General features: G+C 32.1%; 1 protein-coding gene across 1 annotated transcript in view; it reads left to right on the top strand.

Moving 5' to 3' along the window:
* The first annotated feature begins 4,031 nt into the window (after window positions 1-4,031).
* The window catches only part of LOC130646275 (DNA polymerase alpha catalytic subunit-like), a 41,409-nt gene continuing 23,060 nt past the window's right edge, over window positions 4,032-22,380 (top strand). The window contains exons 1-15 of the mRNA XM_057452454.1: window positions 4,032-4,256; window positions 7,941-8,010; window positions 8,735-8,771; window positions 8,939-9,035; window positions 9,101-9,169; window positions 10,175-10,197; window positions 13,035-13,124; window positions 13,563-13,619; window positions 14,945-14,988; window positions 18,470-18,512; window positions 18,601-18,754; window positions 18,983-19,098; window positions 19,175-19,276; window positions 19,706-19,760; window positions 19,845-19,904. Coding sequence (XP_057308437.1) covers window positions 4,241-4,256; window positions 7,941-8,010; window positions 8,735-8,771; window positions 8,939-9,035; window positions 9,101-9,169; window positions 10,175-10,197; window positions 13,035-13,124; window positions 13,563-13,619; window positions 14,945-14,988; window positions 18,470-18,512; window positions 18,601-18,754; window positions 18,983-19,098; window positions 19,175-19,276; window positions 19,706-19,760; window positions 19,845-19,904 — 1,033 coding nt within the window. The 5' untranslated portion in view covers window positions 4,032-4,240. The remainder of the gene's footprint in view (window positions 4,257-7,940; window positions 8,011-8,734; window positions 8,772-8,938; window positions 9,036-9,100; window positions 9,170-10,174; window positions 10,198-13,034; window positions 13,125-13,562; window positions 13,620-14,944; window positions 14,989-18,469; window positions 18,513-18,600; window positions 18,755-18,982; window positions 19,099-19,174; window positions 19,277-19,705; window positions 19,761-19,844; window positions 19,905-22,380) is intronic.

Here is a 22,380-nt window from a genome sequence, read left to right as displayed (position 1 = left end):
ATTTATGATGAAGCCTATTGTTACTTCTGCAAAGCAAATACAGTTGTTTAGCATTTTTCATTTTGCATAATAAGTTCCTGTATAGCGAAAAAGTTTAGTATTTAAACTTGACCTATTTTACTGAGTATTAAGTAATAAATGCTAGTTTAATCCTTAATCTAGCTATATAGGGTAGCTAAGCTACCTGTAAGAACAACATCAAACAACGTCGAGGCTGTTCTCTTTTATAAACAAACCCAGTGGTATTTTTGTAATAAATACCAAATTTTATGTGTGCATTTCTTGCGCTTATGAGTGTAACCAAAGTGCTCTGTACGTAAATCCTAAAAATTTATGTCATTGGCTCACTCTTTACGAATGACGCCACATAACAAAAAACTGGTGCTTTGCTATTTCCCCTAATCTCTACCGAGATTTGGTTATGATATATATCAGAATTAATTGTCTTTAAAATTAACAAAGCAAAGAACCGCCAAAAATAAGAAATTTATGTACCCGTCGCCTTTACCGAACAGAGCTGAAAACGTTTACCAAGAAAATGTACAGTATCATGCACTTACGACTGCGGTCACAGATATTGGGGTTTTAGGGTTTTTTGATGACGTCATCAATCCGTTCATACGGAAACGATTTCGGGGAACAAGGTTTGAGGAAATTACCCAATGGAACCAGGTGTTGTCCCTACGTACCCACGCGGTGAAAAATGACAGACATGATATTCTCCAAGTTATTTGGCCTGAAAGTATATTGACACTTACATCCGAAAGTTACCTTATTCGTACAAATTTTGGCGAGTACTAAATTTGACGATTTTGATTTAAAATCGCCAAATTAAGTCATCGCCAAATTTAATTTTTTTCTTCCATCATCAAAATAAATGCTTCCCAAATTGATCTTTTTCATTTTTCGCTAATTCAATGCATAAAAATTCAACGTTTTTACAGACAAAAAAATGTGACAAAGAAAACTAGACTAAATTGTACATGGCTTTTTTTATATATATAAAGCATGTTTTTGTTTAAAAAATCGTTTTTTTTTCTGTCCTCTGAAGCTTTTAAAATAAAATTTGTAAGCTACATAAAAAATTAAATAGCTACACGTCAAATTTATAATTTTTCGCCATTGCCTAATTAAATGCTCGCCAAAATTTATACGATCAAGGTATTTAGTCACTGAAGTGATAACATTTTGGGTTTGGAAATCAAAAGAGGCCTGGAAATCGAATTGCTGTACGTTTTGCAAAAAAATATGTATAGTGAAACGAGAAAATCGCAAAAATTGTGTTTGACTGATCCTGCATCATTTTTACTCTGTCTGAATTGTAACAGATTGTTTAAAAGTCTAGCTGGATTAAATCATCACCATCAAGCCTGCAAGATGAAAAAAAAGAAGAAAACGGCAGAAAGATCAAGTTAATCATATGGAACCTCAATATGGCAGGGAAAAGGAAAAACAAAGTGACTTTGCAAAAGATGTTTTAAAACTATTTTTTGGCGAAGAAACCTTTTTCTTTTACCGAAAGAAAAAATTAAAAATGACTGCTGCAATAGATATTGGAAATACAAATTCGCCTTCACGTTGTGTTGCTCTAAAGATGCTGATGGTGCTAGCGAACCTTTTGCTATAGAGCACGGCTCCAAAGAGCTCGATACAAGACAACAAGAGACATCTCGAGCGGAGTGGACAGGAAGTCGATTGAGTTGAAGAGAAGATTATGAGAACCTGGATATGAAATGTTTCAAAATTTAAAAATTAAAACGTGCGTTTTCTGACGCCATATTTAGTTAATTTTACGTGACAATATCAGTTGCCATCTTAGATATATGGTTCTGTGGGAGTGGATTCAAGGGAAACAGTAGCTACTCTAGCGAGATTTGTATGCTCTCCTCTTTTTACAGTATTCTAGAAACTTATAAACTATAAACAAAAAAGAGGAAAATTTCTCGTAATACATCAAAAAATATGATGTAAAGCAACTTGTTATTAACAGGGAAATGGGATGTGCCATAGGACGTAAAAAAATGCCACAAGCTGCTTCATTGAAATGTCATGACGTCATCTCTGAAATCGTTTGAACTTTGAAATCTAAAAATGTCTCTATTTTTATCTGAGTTCCGTGTATTATGGTTAAAAAAGCGTACCTTACGACGCACATCCCCTAATTTGTGAATTTTTTCCACACCCTCTACGAGATGTGCAACTCAATGTATTGCGCATTTTCCACAAGAAGGGTTTTAATTTTATAAAAGTATAATTTTGCATATGGATTATTGGTGCTAAAAAAGTCCCAGTAATGTTAAATTTGCGTCGGTCAATACTGACAATAGTGTGATTGCAGCAAACTTTATTTTATAATTCTGTTGAAAAAAGCAACGAAACGAAATTGTAACTCTCGTTATTTGTTGATTTCTGCGAAATGAATTTATGCGAAGTAAGAAATTAGTATACTTCTCAAAACAATCATATAAAATAAGAAATATGACTAATATTTTTGCACAACATATGTAATTTTTTCGTCTAGCAGAACAAAGGTGTGGACCAACCAGGCTAAAGTACACGTCTACTAAGAAAGCGAATAAGTGCGGTTTGTACCTCGCCCCACGGATTTTTCCTTTTTTTTAATTGCTACGACCTTGGAAAAATAAAACGTACGATACGTTAATCGGTTACTACCGCCTTTTTCGGTCGCGATATCTTCTTTAGTCCTGATTGATCTCTCAACAGCAACTGATAAGAGTAATCATTTTAACTTTCATCACGGCTTGGTGCAGTGAATTAAGCGATAATTATCGGTGAACTATCTAAAATTCACGCGAACAAAATACAATATAAGTAAGTCTCCTTCACGGAGTCTCTCTCCGTCGCAACGATGACTGCGATATAAAGTTATTGCCACTCAAATCTCTGCAGCTGGTACACGTACAGCTATTTCACTCTTTTTGTACGATACCCTTGCAAAGTGAATAATATCGACTTTTTTAACGACTTTTTTTTTGCAGACTAAGTTTTTTGACAATATCCCTCTGCCCTTTTTAACAAAAATGTTGGATATTTTTAGGATATGGATATTTACATTTTGAATTTAACAATTTATTACAAGAAGGAGAACTTTTTTACCTCCAAATAAACTTTTTCTATTAATTTTCCCATAAATCAAGCGCCAATAAGTATGTGTTGGTAAACTTAGTTAGAAAAAATAACTAAATTTCGTGAGAATGACTAATATCTTTTCCTACTGACTAAAATTTTTTGCCGACTTTTTTAACGGGGAGAACGCGAGAATATTTCCCGATAACCCTCTTTCCCGCCCCCACGAATTTGTCTTGAAAAAGTTAAAATAGATTATCGATTATTTATTTAAATAAATTTGAATCTCTTTTATCATCTTGTGACTACTCGCATCAAAAAATGTTTGTTTTAAAATAATTCGTCATCTACAGTTTCACAGTATAAGTAAAGTGATAATTATAAAGACCAAAAAGTTAACAAAAAATGTCAATAGGTAGTAAAAACGGCGATAAAACAGGCGATACACGATAGATACATTTTGTCAATATAATTTTTCAAATAACCACAGTAACCAAAGTAACGGATGCTATACATTTGGCAAATTCGGTTTATCCTAAGTGGATGAAAAAGTATCTGCAAAAAAAGAATTTGCTTTGGTTTTTCTGTTTGTGAAGGGCAATATTATGGCGATGGAAGATTCTATGGATTGTTAAACTTAAACTTATGTTTTAGGTGATATAAGGTTCGCTCGTGGTACATTACGGTATTTGTACAAATAAAAATAAAAGTCCATTTTGCTTGCCATTTTTTTAAAAACGTTGATGTTACAAACCTGAAGGAACTAATCCAAGGACTAGTTGGATTCTTTGTAATTAGAGAGACGGAAGATGAACTTGTTTAAGTTCCGTTCAAATACGAAAAAACTAACAAGAAGAGGACAAGCTGTGCACTGGACAGAAAAACTGTATCAGATTACTGGATTAATTGATTTAAGAAGAATAAAGGCATGCTTTGATATTCTAAAAAGATTTTGAGGCAAATTATGAAATATTATAGCAACATATGCCTTAGTAAAACAAAGAGAGCAAGCAACCTCATCCCCAGGACTACGTGCCTTGCAGAGAGAAGCTCATCTCGGTGTCCGTACATTTGTCTCCCGCTCAAAAACAACAAAAAACTTGGTTTGGCGGGAAAGGAAAGTGTTGTTGACATTTATGCAATTTCATAAATTATGGAATCTGTAGAAGGTTAGTGAATTTGAATTTAATTGACATGTATCAATATATAAAAGGCTGCAAAGGGGGGAGCGGGTCCCTATGTTCGCAAACAAAAAAATTGTACGTTATATACTTTATGTATCTAGTTAATGTAAAATATGGAGAAAACTTTTTATCTCCTCCTATTCCTTCAGCTTCAGTTTAACAGCATTAATCTGTGAATCAATATAAAAAGTGTTGCGGAGTGAGGGACACTGTCCTTAGGTTTACAAGCGAAAAAAGTGTAGGTGCCCCTTTCTGTCTAGTACAAAAGCCAAATTCCCCCCAACATGCTAGCTAGCTGTATAGCTATACATGTTATCAGATCAAATGGCTTTATCTCCACCAAAGCAAAAAAGGTTTATTTTTCAGAAATTAGTTGTAGGGTTTCTGCATTTGCAGTACCGCAGTCTGTTCTTGATGAGCTATACATGTTATCCGATCAAATGGCTTTATCTCCACCAAAGCAAAAAAGGTTTATTTTTAGGAAATTAGTTGTAGGGCTTCTGCATTTGCAGTACTGCAGTCTGTTCTTGATGCAATATTCAATGAGCCAGTGTTATATTTTGTTTAGAACCTGATGTATTTTTAAATGTTTACATAGACCATTTCGGAGATTATGCGCCATTATGGATTTTCAAAAGCCAGTGGTGCAAGTTGAACTTTGAACCCTATATGCCGTAGTAGAAAACTCTCTTAAAACACACACACAAAAAAAAGAAACGAGTTTTGTATACACTCTTAGCGTGTTTAGGTCTTCGTAATGTTTTTACATAAGTAACAGGGGATAACACCAGACAACATTTATTTAAGCGTATTGCTTTGATCTATTAATGAATTATAAATAACAATTAAATACACATGTAGGACATAGGGATACTGAGTGTGTTTTATTATTTTTGACTTAATACATTTAAAATTTAACGCTATAGTGGATATTTAATCAACTTTAAACATATTTTTACGATCGAATTATGCCTCTTACAATGTATGAGGATTTTTTAGAACTTAGCGTGAGGCAGCTGACTCACTTCTTGTGGACTGAGTAATAGTTAAGTTAATCGCCAAGGCTTTTTCTGCAATGGAAATTATGCCAATAATTTAAACAAGCTTCACAGAGTTATTTATTTATTTATTTATCATAAATATTTACACTTTAGTAATAAATTACTCCCATAATTGCATGTCCTGATAAAAAAAACGATAAAGACATGTGTATATATAACAAAACTTCATGTAAAACATACATTGTGACCTAAAATCTGCGACTGAACCTGGTACGGTATCTCTATGGGCAGTGTATTGAAAATTTTTACACCCATCATAGAGAAGAAGCCAGATTATTTTGCAAGCTTAAGTTTCACTTTAGGAATAAATAACATTATAGAGTTTTGACAAGTATTTTGACAATGGATTATAACTGTCTGGATCTTTACAATATTACAACCTAAACATTTCTTTACAAATCCAAAAACAAAGTCTAAATCCAGTAAGGTTTTTTCCAAAATCAAAAATTTCTCTCTAAAGTAAAGTATAATCCAAGTTTAAAATCCAATGCCAATATCTTTATAATGCACAAAGCAGGTACACAATTTTTAATATCTAAATATAAAATGAAATTACCTTTAACCAAGCATTAATTACTAATTACAGCCTTATAGCTAGGTACAGTACAGTGTCCTAAAAGCATTTTTGGGAGACCTCTAGCTAGCTAGCTAGCTAGTTTAAAGGTTTTTAGGATATATTAAGCTGCCTTTACTGTACAAAAGAAATTAAAAGTACAAATAAGTGCCTAATAAAAGTATTTTTCAAAATATATATCATAAAATTAGTATCAAAAAGATAAAAACAGATATCAAAATCAAAACTCTTCTGCCGCCAGCAGTTCCGCAAGGCAAATAACTGAATAAAACATGAAGTCCAAAGTTCAACTTGCACCACCGAGTTCCACAAATTAATAATGGCGCATAATCTCCTAAATGGTCTATTTTGCGCGGTAAGCCCTTCTGGCTCTAACAACTGCGTGGGAGGCAGAAAGTTCTGTAAGCGTGCTGAAGAAAGGTCTTTTTTAGCCCATTTCTTTCTACGGTAACATTTTGGAGGCTTTACACTATTAGGCCACCTTTAAAAATATGTTATATTCACGTCCTGAAGACCATAAAAAAATTTATTTATTTTATTTTAGAAAGTTTGCGCGTGCGTTTTTTCGTTTTTTCCTGGTTTATTTCACTCTTATTAGTCCCGTGAGTGTTCTTTAAGTGGTGTAAAAGTGCTAAATATATTAACAAAACACGTTGGTTCATTGTAGGAAGTAATTTATAATAGGTAAATAACATATAATTAAATTTAAACAGTGGACGAAGAGACGCTGACACGTGCCACACGTTGCACTTACTGCAATGGTCTGCCATTTTGTTTGTAGTGCTATTTATCCCCAACCTTGTTCCCAGGGTTATATTTTCTCTGTAGGTTATTTATTATCTATAAAAATGGTAAAAATGGGAGTCATTTTTTATTTATTGAGGTTTTAAGTTTTGTTTGTTAGCTTTTGGGAGATGGCTTGTTTAAAATAGTTTAAAGTTGTTTTTAGATTTAAAGTTGTTCTTTAGATTTTTAAAAGTAAAACAAGTATGTTATGTTCTTTTATACAGTTAAGAATTTTAAAATAAAATGTTCAACTTTTAATTTCACACAGGCAGAAAAAAATCAACTTTTATAATTCCTTCGTTAATTTTTTTATTTTACGCGAGTAAAGAGTGTAATTACCTGAATAGCTGTTTCACGTGTGTGGGTGCGTGAAAAGGATCCTTTTATGCTAGCTAAGTAGTTAGTTCTATGCCAGAAGTAGCTATCTTCATGGCCAGCAGAGTAGCTAATTTTATTTGGTGGTTTTATGCACCTGAGTAGCTTGTTCTATGCTAGCGGAGATGGTAGTTCTATGTTTTCTAGCTTTAGGTATGCCTGAGGCTGAAATGAGGTTCACTGCATCAAAAAAAGTAGCATACTGGCTAGACATGCCACATTCTTTTTATGAAAATGCTCTCTGTCCATTTTACATGTGCAATATACAACAAAAACACTCAATCACAAGGCAAAATGGAAGAGGAATCCCAAGGCCAGGGGGTAGACAATCCAAAACATATCAAATTTGAGTAATTTTTCAGTCTCATTATAAGAGAGTACCTATGTTTTTCTGGTATGCCTTATCTTCTCTAAAAAACACAACATTTCCACTTGTTTAAAAAACCTGAATACCAAGTATTGCTAGCATGTTTTTATCTTATTTTCATTATTTTGTTGTCACAAAGGATTCTTGTTTTGTATACTCAAAAATTGACAAGCTAGATAACATCTGCACGTTAAATCTTTACCAGGAGAAAATAAGAATGATTACAAAGTTAGTATAGAAAAAGTGTGATGCTCCCTTGCACACAGGTTTACATATCCCTTTTGTCTGGGGTATTCAAGCATATTACAAGAAAAGTCAATCACAATTCAAACATTCTATGTAATATAAACCAAGTCTTTTTTTATGTAAGGGGGGGGGGGGTTAATAGTATAGCAACAGTATACAGCCATATTAAATAACATAATGAATGAGAAATTTTCATGTCTATATAAAGATGTGTAGGACAGAAACTGTGATGGAAATTTTTGATGATACATTACTTTTAGGATCCCGGAGATCAAGTCGTCGTGCTGCAAAAGGCCCTTCCAATAGAAAAAAGGTTTTAGACCAAATAAAGTAAATATTTTATTTGTCATTATTTCATAAGAAATAGCAACAAGTATAAAACAGCACCATTTTATTTATTGTGCATTGAATATGTCAACAAATATTACACATGATAATTATTGAAATGCTTTTTACAATAACATTGAAAGTGCTGGTACTTGTTTTCTTTACAAGTTTATTAATTAATAATTTTTTGACTTGTTAGAGATTTGTCTCAAAATATCCATAATACTTTTTAAATGATGTAAAAACTTAAATGAAATCCTTGAAAAACCTAAATTGCTAAGATAAAGTCTTTAAAAATACTGACATACTTACTAAAATCATTTCGAATAATATTGTAAAATGTTACCTATACAACACTGTCCAAAAGACTTAAAATGTAGTGGATCAAAAATTGCTTTTTTATTATTTGTATGATGGCATTTGGTAGTTTTAATACAAAAGGTTCAAAATCAGGTTTCAATGGTTTTAAAATATGGCGTTTTATAAGCTTCGTATCATTACTTTTTTAAGGTTTTTACAATTACATTTTCATGGTTTTAAAAACACGAAAAAAAACGTGCTATTCTTGTAACAAACTGCAATAAACTTTTTTCGAATTATGAAACAAATTGATTTAATTTATACAAACAAAAAAGTTTTGCGACAGTTGTACTTTACATTGGCATGTGTTTGTGCATAAAAATGTTATGCAAAGTGCATCAGCATCTAATTTGTTTCTACATCTTAGAAAACATCGAGAAACTGGTGAGAAGGTTGATTATGATGTAAGAAAGACTCTGTTGTTGTTTTTTTAATTTAGTTTTAATGCAAAATGTATTTTTGTTGCAATATCCTCATGTTGCAGTATCTTAAAGAAAGAAAGTAACAAGGAAAAGAGGTCATCACACGCACACACACTGATCTGTTTATACTTTCTTTCTTATCAATATAGTTTCATGAGGAGAAGGATGTTTATGAATTGGTTGATGAAAATCACTATGCACAGTTGGTACAGGAACGTCAAGAAGAAGATTTTATTGTAGATGATGGTATGTGCAGGTATAGATTGTTCTTAAGAAAGTGCAGACAGCATTTAATCTTTGTGTATTTTTAGATGGTGGTGGTTATGTTGATGATGGAAGAGAGATATTTGATGATGATCCAAATGAAATTCCAAACGAAAGTAGGATTAACAATTGATTAAACAATTTGGTTGTATTAGAGCAAACACACAATCATTGTTTTAGTCCTATTTATAAACCTGTTTTTTCCTGACAATTGTGCAGTATATATATTTTAGTAACAACATCAGTAATGATTGTTAACTAAATCTATAGAAACTATTTTGTTCTTCACAATGATAGGAACTAAAATACTGTCATTTTGAATTTCTTTCTTTCTGTGAAACATAATTTTTCAATAGACATGTACACATATTTGTGTAGGTAGAAATGTAAGCAACTGACCACAGTAATTAAGGTTGAAAATGAACAGAGTGATCCTCCTTAAATTCCTTAAATAACCTTAGAAAAGAAAATCTCCTTCAAAAGGACTTTTAGCTTTTCCTTAGCCTTTCCTTTTTCCTTAATTTCTCCTTATTTCTTAATTTTTCTGATTGTAACTTTTTTGAAAATGTGTTCATGGTTTGTTCATCACCAGTGAAATAAGACATATTTCTCTGTTACTGAAAATCCTATATTTTCTATCTTTTAGGGCATAATTTGGAGGTATATTTGTATAATATGTATAATTTTTTTACCATAGAACATAGTTTGCAACATTAAAGATAGAGAACTAAAATTGGCTTTCCCCTTAACTATCCTTATTTTTTATATTTTTTATTCTTGTTTGCAGCAAAACGTCCTTAAAAAATCTCAATTTGTCTCCTTAATTCTCCTTAATATCCTTACTTCTGTTCTCATTTTATCAGTGGTAACCCTGATGAATTATCCACTTCAAGACCAGTGATGATGTTTTGTTTTAAGGTTCACTGCTCATGGAGCTTACTCTTTAAAATAGCTTAAGCTTTGTGCATTGCAAATTTAAATTGGGCTGTGTTAGGAGCATGTGGAGTGGTGTGCGCTTTATCACACAGATTGTGTGACTAACTTGTGTGTCCTGGTCCAATTTTGAAACTTTTTTTGTCAATATCACAGTAACAATCTCGACTTTTTCTTTTTTGTTTTAGAGGCAAAGTCAAAAAAGAAAGAAGTATGTTTATTTAACTTTTTTTATATATATTATAGTCACTTGGGATAAAAACAAACAAAATAAAATTTTAGATTGTGAAAAGAACTACCGTATTTTCCGGTATATAACCCGCGGGTTATAAGTTGATTTTTACGACTTCCATCGTTGGTGCGGGTTATATTGTGGTGCGGGTTATGTGATAAGTTTTATATTTTCTGTCATTTATTGTGGAATTTAAAGTTTATACATTCAATGAAGAAAACAGTACCCGCGGGATAAAATGCGTACATTAATATAACTGCACGCGCGATCCTATATCTATGTAATCTTACTTCAACTACGTGATTTAATTAGCCATTGCTAATATTACGAGCTCTCTCTGAAACACAATTCTAGAGATCATTTTTCTTTTGTGTTGAATGTAATTCTAATCTATTTATATCTTTGCAATCACATTGAGCACATTGAAATGATTTGCTTTTGGTAATAGAGCAATATAGCAGGTATCATTTTTAGGTTTATTTGACACGTATTTCACAACCTAGTGTCCAAGACTTAATTATTTATTCCTGTTAAAAATTTTGAAAAATGTTAAAATTAAAGTATAGATAATAATTTTCTTTTTTTATCTTCGCTACCTTCGAGCGACAGGTGGCCACTGAAATTATCAAAATACAATTAATAAGACACACACAACTATCTCCTCCTTATTGCCGCCATTCATTTTATTATGCACACAGTGATTGCTGAGATTAAATAGATAACAAAATTCTATAAACATTAGAAAAGAACGTTCCATACATCACTTTTATTGACAATCTGTGATAATTATTATGTTGTTTATTTTTATGCCAAAAAAACTTTTACTTTAGGTTTATAATTTTTACTTTAGGTTTGTAACCTAATAGAATGGTTTTTATTTGTTTGTTTGTTCAATCGCAGGAAGAGTTATTATTGGCTGAAACTAAAGTCTACAAATTAAAAGAAAACAGCATTGTCCGATTTGGTACTGTCGGCATTATTAGAAGATCGACTTGTCAAATTAATTTTAATTCATTATTATTTCGGCAATCGGAGACAAGGAAGTTAAGACTAAGAGAGTCACTAGTTCAGGCACTTGGTTCTCGTGTTTGGGGTTCACGAGTTTAAACGTCCCCCACTTGTCTCCAGCATGAAAAAACAGAACACATGCACATGATTATAAAATGATTAGGGTAAGTAAAAATACGCTGAATTTTTTTCTTAACACGATGCGGGTTATGCAAAGGTGCGGGTTAGTAAAACACATTGATTGAAATTTTATGCGGGTTATACGAAGGTGCGGGCTATCTGATAGCATCTAGTTTATAACTCCCTAAAAAAGCTGAGCTGCGGGTTATATACCGGAAAATACGGTAACCTGTCTAGTCTGTTCAAAAAATTTTGTGCCATAGAAACAGCGCTTTTAGTGTATCAATTTAGGTACAAATCTTAAATTATTTATGGAAGTAAGTAAAATCAGTATTAAGTGTTGTTTTTAGACTGAAAAGGGAAAAAATGTGGGACAAAACTAATTATTAAGTTGATTACTTTATTTTCTTTGTTTCTGATGATAAAACTGTAAATACATAGTAGCATCCAACATAAATAAAAAAAAACTTGTTTGAGTTAAGTTAAGATAATGTTTTAATTCCACAGTCAGTATTAAAAAGAAAAATTAAAACAGCTTCAGCTCTCTAGTTAATTGGCAGTTTAGCCTGATGCCAGCAGCTCTCAGATCAGGTAATCAATTGTATAAAGTTAGATAAAAATAATTCAATATATGGATTCGTTTTAAATGATTATTTCAATGCCATATACCCAAAATCATAATAAAACAAAACTGCGTTACCTACCTAATGTAACAAATTAACAACATGTAAAACTTTGATACTAACTGGAAATGTCTAAAAGATGAGTGAAAAAGTTATTTTTGCATTTTTCTAACTAACAGTTTATAATTAAGTCAAATTACAGATGTACTGATGTAAGTTCTGAGATATGTGGCAAAAGAACAGGCATCACCTTAAACAATTTAAGTGATAAACAAGCCTATGTATGTCTATGGTCAATTTTTGGGAGTTGTTTTTACCCCGTATTTTTTTACCTCGCCTTAATTTTTATAAAAAAATTGTTGACATTTTGACATGTCTTACTATCTCTTATAATAATACAGAGAGTGTGTCTGTGTGTCTGTAACAGGCAAAGTGGATGTGTTCATTTTACTTTGATGTCGTTGAAAAATGCATGTCTAGTATGTTAAATTTTGTGACGTTACGGCACAACGTCAATCACACTATTTTAACGTCAATAACTGATATTAAATTAATGAAGCCATTACAGTGCACCTAAAACTTTGAGGGCGAATAACTTGGAAACGAGGTGATGATGTCAATGATTTTTCACCGCGTGGGTAACTAGGGACCAACTAGGACCAATTTGGGTAATTTTCCCAAACCTGGGTCCCCGAATCCGTTTCCGAATGGACGGGTTGATCAGAGTTTCAAAATCTATACGATAAAGGATAAAGGTATATAAACTTTAAAAAAAAACAAATTTGGTGTTTTAAGGGGACTTTGCCGACATCACCAAAAATTTTAAACCCTTATATCTACTTAGGCGTTTGTCGAAAACATATGATCCTATAGATTATTTTGACCAGTGTTTCAACCTCTACACATGAAGGCAGAACGATTAAGCCAAATTTTTTGTATCTGCACTGCTAACGTCATCAAAAAACCTAAAAAAACATATTTTTGAATTGTCCTTCTGCCTAAGTGGATTTCTCCTTTATCGACTAGTGTATGAATATTTAAAGAATAAATCAAAATTTAATTTAGGGTAAAAAGGCTGAAAAATCCAATGTAAAAAGTTCCAATATTGCAAGCATGTTCAGTGCTGGATCAAATTTGAAAAAAAGAAAGAAAGAGGTGATTATTAATAATTATTTTCAAAAATGCTCATTATTTAAGCATAATGCTACTTAATCTTTCTTACTTCTTTTGTTCAAATTTTTAATGTATTAATTTTTAGTTTCACTTTGCTATAAAACAAAAACGGGGTTTTTGTACAATTTTGTTTATCACTTTTTGCATAGATTTTATAGGGTTTTTGATTTTTTAATTGCTAATATGAATTGATATTCTAAAATAAAGAAAAAATGAAAGAAAGATTAGTGATGATGTCCACAAAAACAGACAGACAAACAGAGTAATGCTTCCCTAAATACTAACAATGGATCTAAAATAGGGCTTTAAATATTGAAAGAAATACAAATTTCTATCTTTTAAAAATTCTTTTATTTATATATTTAATGCTATATCAATTTTGTTTTTGTTCATATGGTATATGTTTGATTACTACTTTAGACGGATGTTACTTTGGATGGGGATGATGTTCTTGAAGATATTCTGAACAGTCTTGGGGTAAATAAACTCTTATATCTTTTGCGTTAGTTCTCTATAAATGAAACTTGTTGCCATTAGTTGTCAAGATACAAGTCATAAATTTACCCCAAACTATAGTAAAATTGCTATGGACATGTTTGCACTGAACTTTTTCAAGTCAACAGCGCTTCAATAACAGTCGGTCAACAGTCGCTGAACGCCGAAATTCGATTTGACCGCCAGGATACAAACAAACAGTGTGCAGTGTTTTTGTTGGGTACAGAGTATCCATACATATTTTCTATTTCGTAAGAGTGAGAGCAATAACAATATAATGAAAAAATAATGGAATAATGACTCTTCGTTCCAAACATTTTTAGTGGGCATGCAGTAAATAACACGTCTTGATATAATTCCTTGTGTGTGGTGCATGTGCGATCTTAATATTAAGCTTAAAATGTAAAATCACAAAAATGCTACTAAATGGAGCATGTATCGCTGTATTCATGTAACAATAACTATACACACATTTCTGTCTGGTAAAGTGCTTCAATTTTGTATCTATTTTATTTGAAAAAGAATATAATCCATATACAAGAGCAAACAAAAATTTGATTTGGATTTCTTATCAATGCAACAAGAACATATTATAAGGGGAAGGAAATTTAATTATTTGTTCTATAGACTCAACTAACCATATTTTTCCGAAAAACTGTACAAAAATACTTGTTTTTTGTTCTCTTCTCGCCTAAACAGGCATCTCACCTGAACTGACATTTATTTTTGACTTACATTTTTTTTAAACCTATTTTAATAGTTTGTATTTATTTAGTTATTAAATATTGTTAAAAAATATGATATAAACTTTGTTCAGTAATGTTTTTTATGTGAAAAATATTACTATATTTGAGCTTTGTGTGTTTTCTAATCTTTCAATTTAATCTTAAATAAGCTTAAGTAACTAAAATAAATTAAAACAAATCCTTGACAATATGGAATTGTTTTACATAATGATTTCCATTAACCTATTATTAGCCTGTAAGCACAAGGTTTATAGTAAATATCATTAGCGCCCATTTAACATCCCAAAATTTGTTTGTGTCCTACAATTCTGCTAACAACTTCAACCCATATAGGTTAAAATTCCTATTCATGAACATTGCTGTGACTTGCATTATGTTTGTTTTCAATGCTAAAACAGCATCCCCTGTTTGTGCAGGGGTAAAGGAATTATCCTACTTCATTTAATCATTTAGCTCTGAAAATTAAAACTAGCAGCTCAGTTAAAAAGAATCCTGTGTTTTCTCTAAAATGGCTGTGTAAATTGTCTCAACGCCACTCACATTTTATGTATTCTTTTTCAGTCTACTGAAAGTAATGCTAAAGTGAAGACAGTCACAAACACCAAGTAGGCCTTCTTTCGTTAATAGACTTCTTTTATAGGTAATAAGGGGTATGTTGCAAAGGAGGGAGTAGGATGTCCAAGTATGTATGCTTGCATTTTGCTTAAGGTATGACTGTCAAAAAATGAAGAGATTGTAAAAATGCTCAAAGAACGAATAAAGTAGTTACACACTATAGATGATCAATGTTTTAACCGTATTATACCTTACGACAACAACAAGTACCAATGGATGTTTGGCTAGGCATAATTTGTGTTAATGATAAGATTCAGTGCTGAAATTTTGTGACTTTTTCTAACTTTCTGTGACTTTTTGACTTTTATTGTGGCTAGTGATAAAAAAAGAATTTCAGAAACATTTAATACTTTGCAGACATTCTTGGGACGGGGGTAAATTTTCCTGCATTTCGAAGTGTCGACTTTAATGTTAGGGTGTAGTAAATGATGTATTCATTATAAAAATATTTATTACATCACTAGGTTGTTACTAAAGGGTTGCTAAGATCCTAAGGATAAAATACAGATCAGATTTCGAGGAAGTATTGACATGGCTAGAATGAGATCATTTCTAATTGATAGAGAAACCAATATGATTTCTTTACCTTAACAATATTTAAATGCAAATAGCAAACTTTTGAACAAACTTCATTTTTTATCCAAATGATGTCATGAAAACTCATTTTTTATATTGATCAATTTTTTTCTTCAAGTCCACAAGTCTATTCAGAAACAAGGTCATAGCACCAGTAACATGTGAAAAATTAAAGTGCATTGTAAAATGGAAAAAATTGCCTATTTTATGTGTGACGTCAGTTTTATTCCCTGTGACGTTATCAAATTAATTTTTAACCTTGAATGGGTTTGTATTTTAAGACATTCTACAAAAAATGCTAAATTTCATCACTTAAGCATAAGTCATTTTGATTATGACCTGGAAATATTGGGGTTTGTTTTGGTGATATCTTCAACCTGTCAATTCTGCAAAATATGCATTCGGAAATGCAGAGCATCATGAAAACGACATTAGTTATGAGCAAATTTTGGGATTGTAGTTGTTTACATGCAAGTTTAAAGGATGTATCAACAAAATGTTGACTTTTACAGCTTTTAACTGGCAGTTTCACAAAATCGAAGTTAACACAGTTGATAGTGGTAGTGTGACATATTTGTGAAATATTGCTGATTTTAAAAGCGTATTCTTTTGGAATATGTTATAGCAACCTAATCCCAAAAACTAGCCACGTTTAGAATGATGTTAATACATTTTTATTTCATTGTTTTCTAGTAAATTTAAAGCTAAACTTAATGTACAAGTTTACTAGTGCTTGGTGGCACTTATTACTCTGATCAGATAAAAAAAATTATTTTGCTTGTAGCCAGCCAGCATAACCAGCTAAGCTACAACACTGGAAAACATATTGTGAATTTCATTTTGAGCTCTTCCTTTCCCAAAAATCAATGTTTAATATGCTTGACTGATGCTAACAGAAGTACTCCATAAATATAAAGCATTTTTAATATTTATTGCATAAAAAAATATAACAAATATTTTCACACTATTGTCTGTTGTGATTATGTATATAATTGTCAGACTCCCTCTGTCACTACTCGTTCATTTTTATCAAGCATTGTGATGGTAACCTTAATAGTTGCAGTTTAATTCAAAGAGCATATCATAAATATCCATATGTGAAGTCTTTTTAAAAAAATAATACGCAACTTTAAATTTTGGCAAAATCTCAGTCTCAATGTTCCTAAAAACCAGGTTTTTTTTCAAATAACCACTTTGTGTTTCTTTCAAGGAACAATTTTTAAATTGCTTTGTGAAGTGATCCTCTCAGAGAAAAATGTTTCTGACTAAACAAAATCACCAAAAAAAAGTTTTATTTTCCTGAAATTATATACAAGATGCTAAATCTTTAAATACAAAATTTAAGAAATAGGGTATCATCCCTTTTGTCAGCGTTATATTTTGAATTTGAAATATTTTTTTTACCAAAAATAAGCAAGAACATTCCAAGGAAAGTTTAACATCCATCTTGTTCCCAAAGTACCCTCACTTGGGAAAGAAATAAACACCCACAAGGTCAACTATTATTTTAAAAGCACTGTGTGGCTAATGTTATTTTTACAGTTTTTATAAAAAATCTTTACACTCAATAACTTGGGACACAGGATATATACCAGCAACATTACAAATTTTTGAAACCAGAAATTTCACGTTTATTTAGAACAAGTCAGTCAGCCAAATAGCTATTCATATGTTCAAAGCTAACTAATACCTAGCTCATTTCACACCAAGAATAATGAACAAAAGCATTAGAAAGGCCCAATGATGCATGCTATATTACCCCATATTATCACCAAATGTCAATAACAATTCGTATAACAAATTAATTTTGCAAATAATTGCAAGTAATTGCAAACCATATCTGCGCCACTTGCTGCAAACTGAAAATTTGCTCATAACTAATCTCGTTTTCATGTTATTCAGTGTTTTCGTATGCTAAAAATATGGATATGGAAATAGGTCTATTAAATGACAATGTTTTTAATGGTGTGAACAGTTATGGAAATTGATGACGTCATGGGAATGCTGTCATAACCGCCTTCCTACTTTGCACTGACGGTGACAAAGAAAAAAAATGCCACTGTAATTTTTTTAAATAAATGAGTTCAGCCCTCTGAATTAGCGAAAATGTTAGACAGCAAAAATCTGCCGCCGTTAAGTCAGCTTCGACGGCAAAACAAAAATCACGACAACAAAATTTTGCTGTCTTAAAATATTTTAACGACGGCAGACTGGACATGTCCGTAGCTTGTTTCAAACTTTCATCGGACAAAACGTCCGATAAATTCCATCTTGGTTGGACACCCCCCACTTTCAGATCTCAGAATTAGTGAATAGTCCTGGTCCTTTTTCCATGAGCAAGCCTATTCATAGCCAACCTGATCATCCTAGCTAATTCACCTTTAAAAGAACTACGTATATATAAATCTCTCTTGCCTGGCCCCTTCGTCATTGGTAACCAGGTCTTACACAAGAAATCCAGTCATGCGGTTCTTAACTAATGCGGAGGTGAACGCCAACGGAGCACGGATGAAGCAAGTCCACTGCACTTACAGACGGAATAGACATTTTATGACGGATTTAATTGTAGATAATTTTTTCATTTGACAAAACAATTGGAAACCATAGCAGTTTAATGGAATTTATTGGATTTTCTTCTTTATGGCACAAGTGTTATTAAAACAATTTTAAAAAAGAAACCCACGTGCGGTATAGTCACGCATACTATTTCGAACATGTAGAAAAGGAAATTGATTCAAAACGTCCCCCACTTTTCTACCGCAAAATGAATGCGCAACATCGCACGCGTAACATCCTTTGCAAGTGCATTTTACATCGCACCCGTGATTTGATTCAAATATTTCTGAAAATGACTGATGCATCTATCCTTCGTGGTTACAAAACATTTTCTTTTAGAACACCTAAAAGATCGAATAAGCACCCCCCAAGAAGACTTCAGGTAAGATAGCACAATGTGTTTTAACTTTGTTTTTTGTTGTTTTGTTTTTTCAATCAAATTACTCAAATTAAACTACTGTGTTTTTTAGGAAGAAAAAAAGGTGACCATTAGTAAAAAGTCACGGAAAATCATACCACTAAAAGTTAAACAAGAAACAGTTCCAGTAGACGATGGATTTGTGGAAAATGACTCATTCGAGCACCAGGAGCCCGATTTCCCTGATAGCCAGGACTCTTGTTATGGTTAGTTTAGAATTTTTGGTTTAAATATGATGTTCTGGCATTGGTTAAGTGAAATTGACTCGGTTCAGTATTTCAGAATACTTTAGATGCCTTTGCAGCAAATATCATGTGTTATGCATTTTAAGGTGCAATGCATTAATTGCCTGTGCCATTTATAAAGCAATCGAGATGATTCTTTTCACTCTTAAAAAGAGTATATGAATAATTTTTTCTCTCTATATCTTTAAGTGTCTCAAGATAACAATAGGATTGTAAAAACAGAAGAGTTTAAAAGCAGCATAACAAATGAAATTGATGATATTGAAAATGAAAATGAAAATGTTGATATGAAAGATGTCAAAGAGGTATGTGAAAAGTCACATAAGTTGTAAGTTTTAAAACTGTTTTTCTTTTTCTTCTAATTTTTTCATTCCTTTATAGATAATAGAAGAAGCACCTAATTTAAAAAGCGAAAAAAAAGAAGAAAAAGCAATAAACAAACAGGATTGGCAATCAATGTTTGATAAAAAGTTTCAGGAGGCTGTAAGCAACTCTTTTCGTTATCATTTCTAAGTCTTTTTATTCAAAATACAAAGACATTGCAGACGACCAAAGAAAAAGTACTTTTTGATCTTTTTTCTTGCCTGGTGTAGTTTTTGCCAATTTTCATGAAAAAATAAGAAATTTTAGTAGTCAAAAATGGAGCACTTTGTGTATAAATTATTATAAATTTTGTACAAATTATTATAAATTTTGTATAAATTATTATAAATTTTGTATAAATTATTATAAATTTTGTACAAATTATTATTAAATCAAATTATAGAAAGTTATATTTTGACTTAATAATTGCAATTTTTATTTTCGTTTGGCTAATAAAAACTATAATGCAGAATGTCCTGTCATCTTTGTGATAAAACACAATATATAATATATATTTTAATTTCATTGCAGTTAACTTTTTTTCCATAGTCTATTCCCAATGTCTGCGCGACCCCTTCATCTGTACCAACTATAAATGTCAATGGTATGTTAAGATTTGTTAATATGCACAAATAAAACATACTTTTAACAATTTAAAATCACACATTTTTTTATCTTCTTTTTCAAGGTGAAGAAGTTCTTCGTTTTTTCTGGTTAGATGCATACGAAGATGCATATAATCAGCCAGGTTTGTTTCTATTAATCAATGAGTTTTTGAAAAAGGCAAAGGTTTATAAAAAATTATCCTTCTTTTTTACTTAAACACATTACTTATATCTGTTATTGTTCCTGCTTCTAATATTCCTGTAGTGTTCCTACCTTTATTCTCTCTTGCTACCCATGTTGCATGGTGACCACGATCCTGGAAATTTTTTACAAAGCTCACAAACAATTTTCTGAAAAAGTAGTTACTAAAGACTAAAACTTCTTAAGGCGAGTGTAAAGGAAAGTGCGCATAATTTTTATAATCCAAATATCATCTCTAAATAACAGTTTTACCTGATATGTAGATATTTTAGAAGCCCTTATTTTTCTCAATTTAGTGATATAATTGTTTTGGAAAAATATTAAGGTCGTTTGAGGTTTAGGTGTATACAAAATTTACTCCCAGTCTCTCCTAACTGATGTTTCTTGGCTGGTTTTTTTTCAAAATTTTTTGACTATTCTTCCCAGCTGGGCTGTATCTAAAAAGGGTTTTTACCATTTTGTTTAAAATTTTACAGTTTTCTTACTATTTCATATTCTTCCAAATGCTACTTTTTCAACTTGTTTTCTTTCACATAGATGGCTGTAAAAAAATTTAAACACGTTTTTACAAAAAAATTAAAAAAAAAACCTTTTTAATTATTTTATTTAGCTTTATTTCAAAACAACTTTTCTACACAAACGTTATTTTGTTTTGTAAGATAAAGTTCAGATGTAGATACCATTTTATCAAAAATAAACACTGAGAAAAAGAATTTCAAAGTTCTGAAGTTTTTACTCACATGCAGCTACTTGCGGCATTGAAATTACACTTGACAGGCTTTCCATTTTTAAAAGCGTGATATTTTTCTCTTTGGAAGGTGAGACAAAATTGTTTTTTGTTTGAATGGCTAGTGTAAATGTTGGTACTCTGAGAGGTAGAGCAGGTGAAGTAGTTGAAATGTTAGAACATAGATCTGTTGATATGTGTTGTGTTCAGGAAGTTAGTTGGAGAGGAGCTTTAGTGAGATTTGTGGAAGGTAGGAGGGTAAGGTATAAGCTTTTTTGGATTGGTAATAGTGATGGATATGGAGGAGTTGGCATATTCGTTGCAGGGAAGTGGGTAGAAAAAGTTTTTGATAGGTAATAGGATTGTCACTTTTCTGTCAGTTTATGCTCCACAGTGTGGACTCAGTGAGGAAGATAAATATTTAAGTTTTATAATGACTTAATAGCAGTCACATCAAAGTTTGGAGACACTGAACTTGTCATGGTCAAGTTGTGAAGTCATCTAAAGGTTATAGAGGTGTGCATGGAGGCTATGGATTTGGGAGCAGAAATAAGGAAGGGGAGAGATTGCTTGAGTTTGGAATGTCAACGGACATGGTGGTTTGCAACACATCATTCAGTAAGAGACAGAGTAGGCTGATAACATATGAGTCAGGTAGTTGTAAGACACAGATAGATCACTTCCTGGTTAGAAAGTCAGACAAGAAAGTGGTGAAGGATGTGGAAGTTATATCGGGGGAAGAGTGTGTTTCCCAGCATAGGTTGCTGGTTTGTGATATTATCTTGAAGAGTGTTAAAGAAGCCAAGGGAAGTACCGGCCCCTTCGAAAAGTCTGGAAGCTGAATGAAGAGATTGTAGCAAGACAATTTAGTGCAAAAGTTCAGCAGTTAGCCCACAATGGTCAATGTGATAGTGACAATGTTGAAAGTAGTTGGACTACTTTGAAGAATTGTCTTCTAGAAGCTTCTGATGATACCTGTGGGTGGACAAAAGGACCAGCTAGACATAGACAGACCTGGTGGTGGAATAATGAGGTTGACCAGTGTATAAAGGAAAAGAGGAAACTTTGGAAAGAGTGGAAGTCAGGTGGTAGTAAAAATATTTACTTAAAAGCTAAGCGTCGTGCTCGTACAGCAGTGTATAAGGCAAAATCAGAAGCAGAGAGAAACAGATTTGCAGATGTGTTAAGAAGGGAAGACCAGCGCAATGAGGTATTCAAGATAGCAAAGCAAATGAAGAAGACTTATCAAGATGTTGTAGGTGAGAAGTGTATACGTAATGATGAAGGTGTTTTGGCTAGCACAGAGGAGGGGAAAAGGGTAGCTTGGAAGAATCCTTATCAGAGGTTGCTTAACACTGAGTTTGATTGGGACAAGGATAATTTGTCTGATGCTGTTGTAGAAGGGCCAGCTATGCAGATCAAGACAGAATGGGTAGTGGAGGCTATTAGGAAATTGAAGATTGGCAAGGCTGCAGGAGTATCAGGTATTGTTGCAGAGATGGTAAAAGCATCTGGATATATTGGAGTTGAGCTTATTACAAGTCTTGCTAACCACATTATAAAGGATGTTGCTATTCCGAGTGGCACTCGAGTGTAATAGTGAATTGTTTCAAGGGCAAGGGTGATGCATTAGAAAGGGGTAACTATGGAGGTTTGAAGTTGGTTGATCAAGTAATGAAAGTTATTGAAA

The sequence above is a fragment of the Hydractinia symbiolongicarpus genome, chromosome 1 (genome assembly GCF_029227915.1).
Source record: "Hydractinia symbiolongicarpus strain clone_291-10 chromosome 1, HSymV2.1, whole genome shotgun sequence".
Taxonomy (NCBI): Eukaryota; Metazoa; Cnidaria; class Hydrozoa; order Anthoathecata; family Hydractiniidae; genus Hydractinia; species Hydractinia symbiolongicarpus.
Note: the sequence above shows the minus strand (reverse complement) of the source record. Positions and strands in the feature narration are given on the sequence as shown.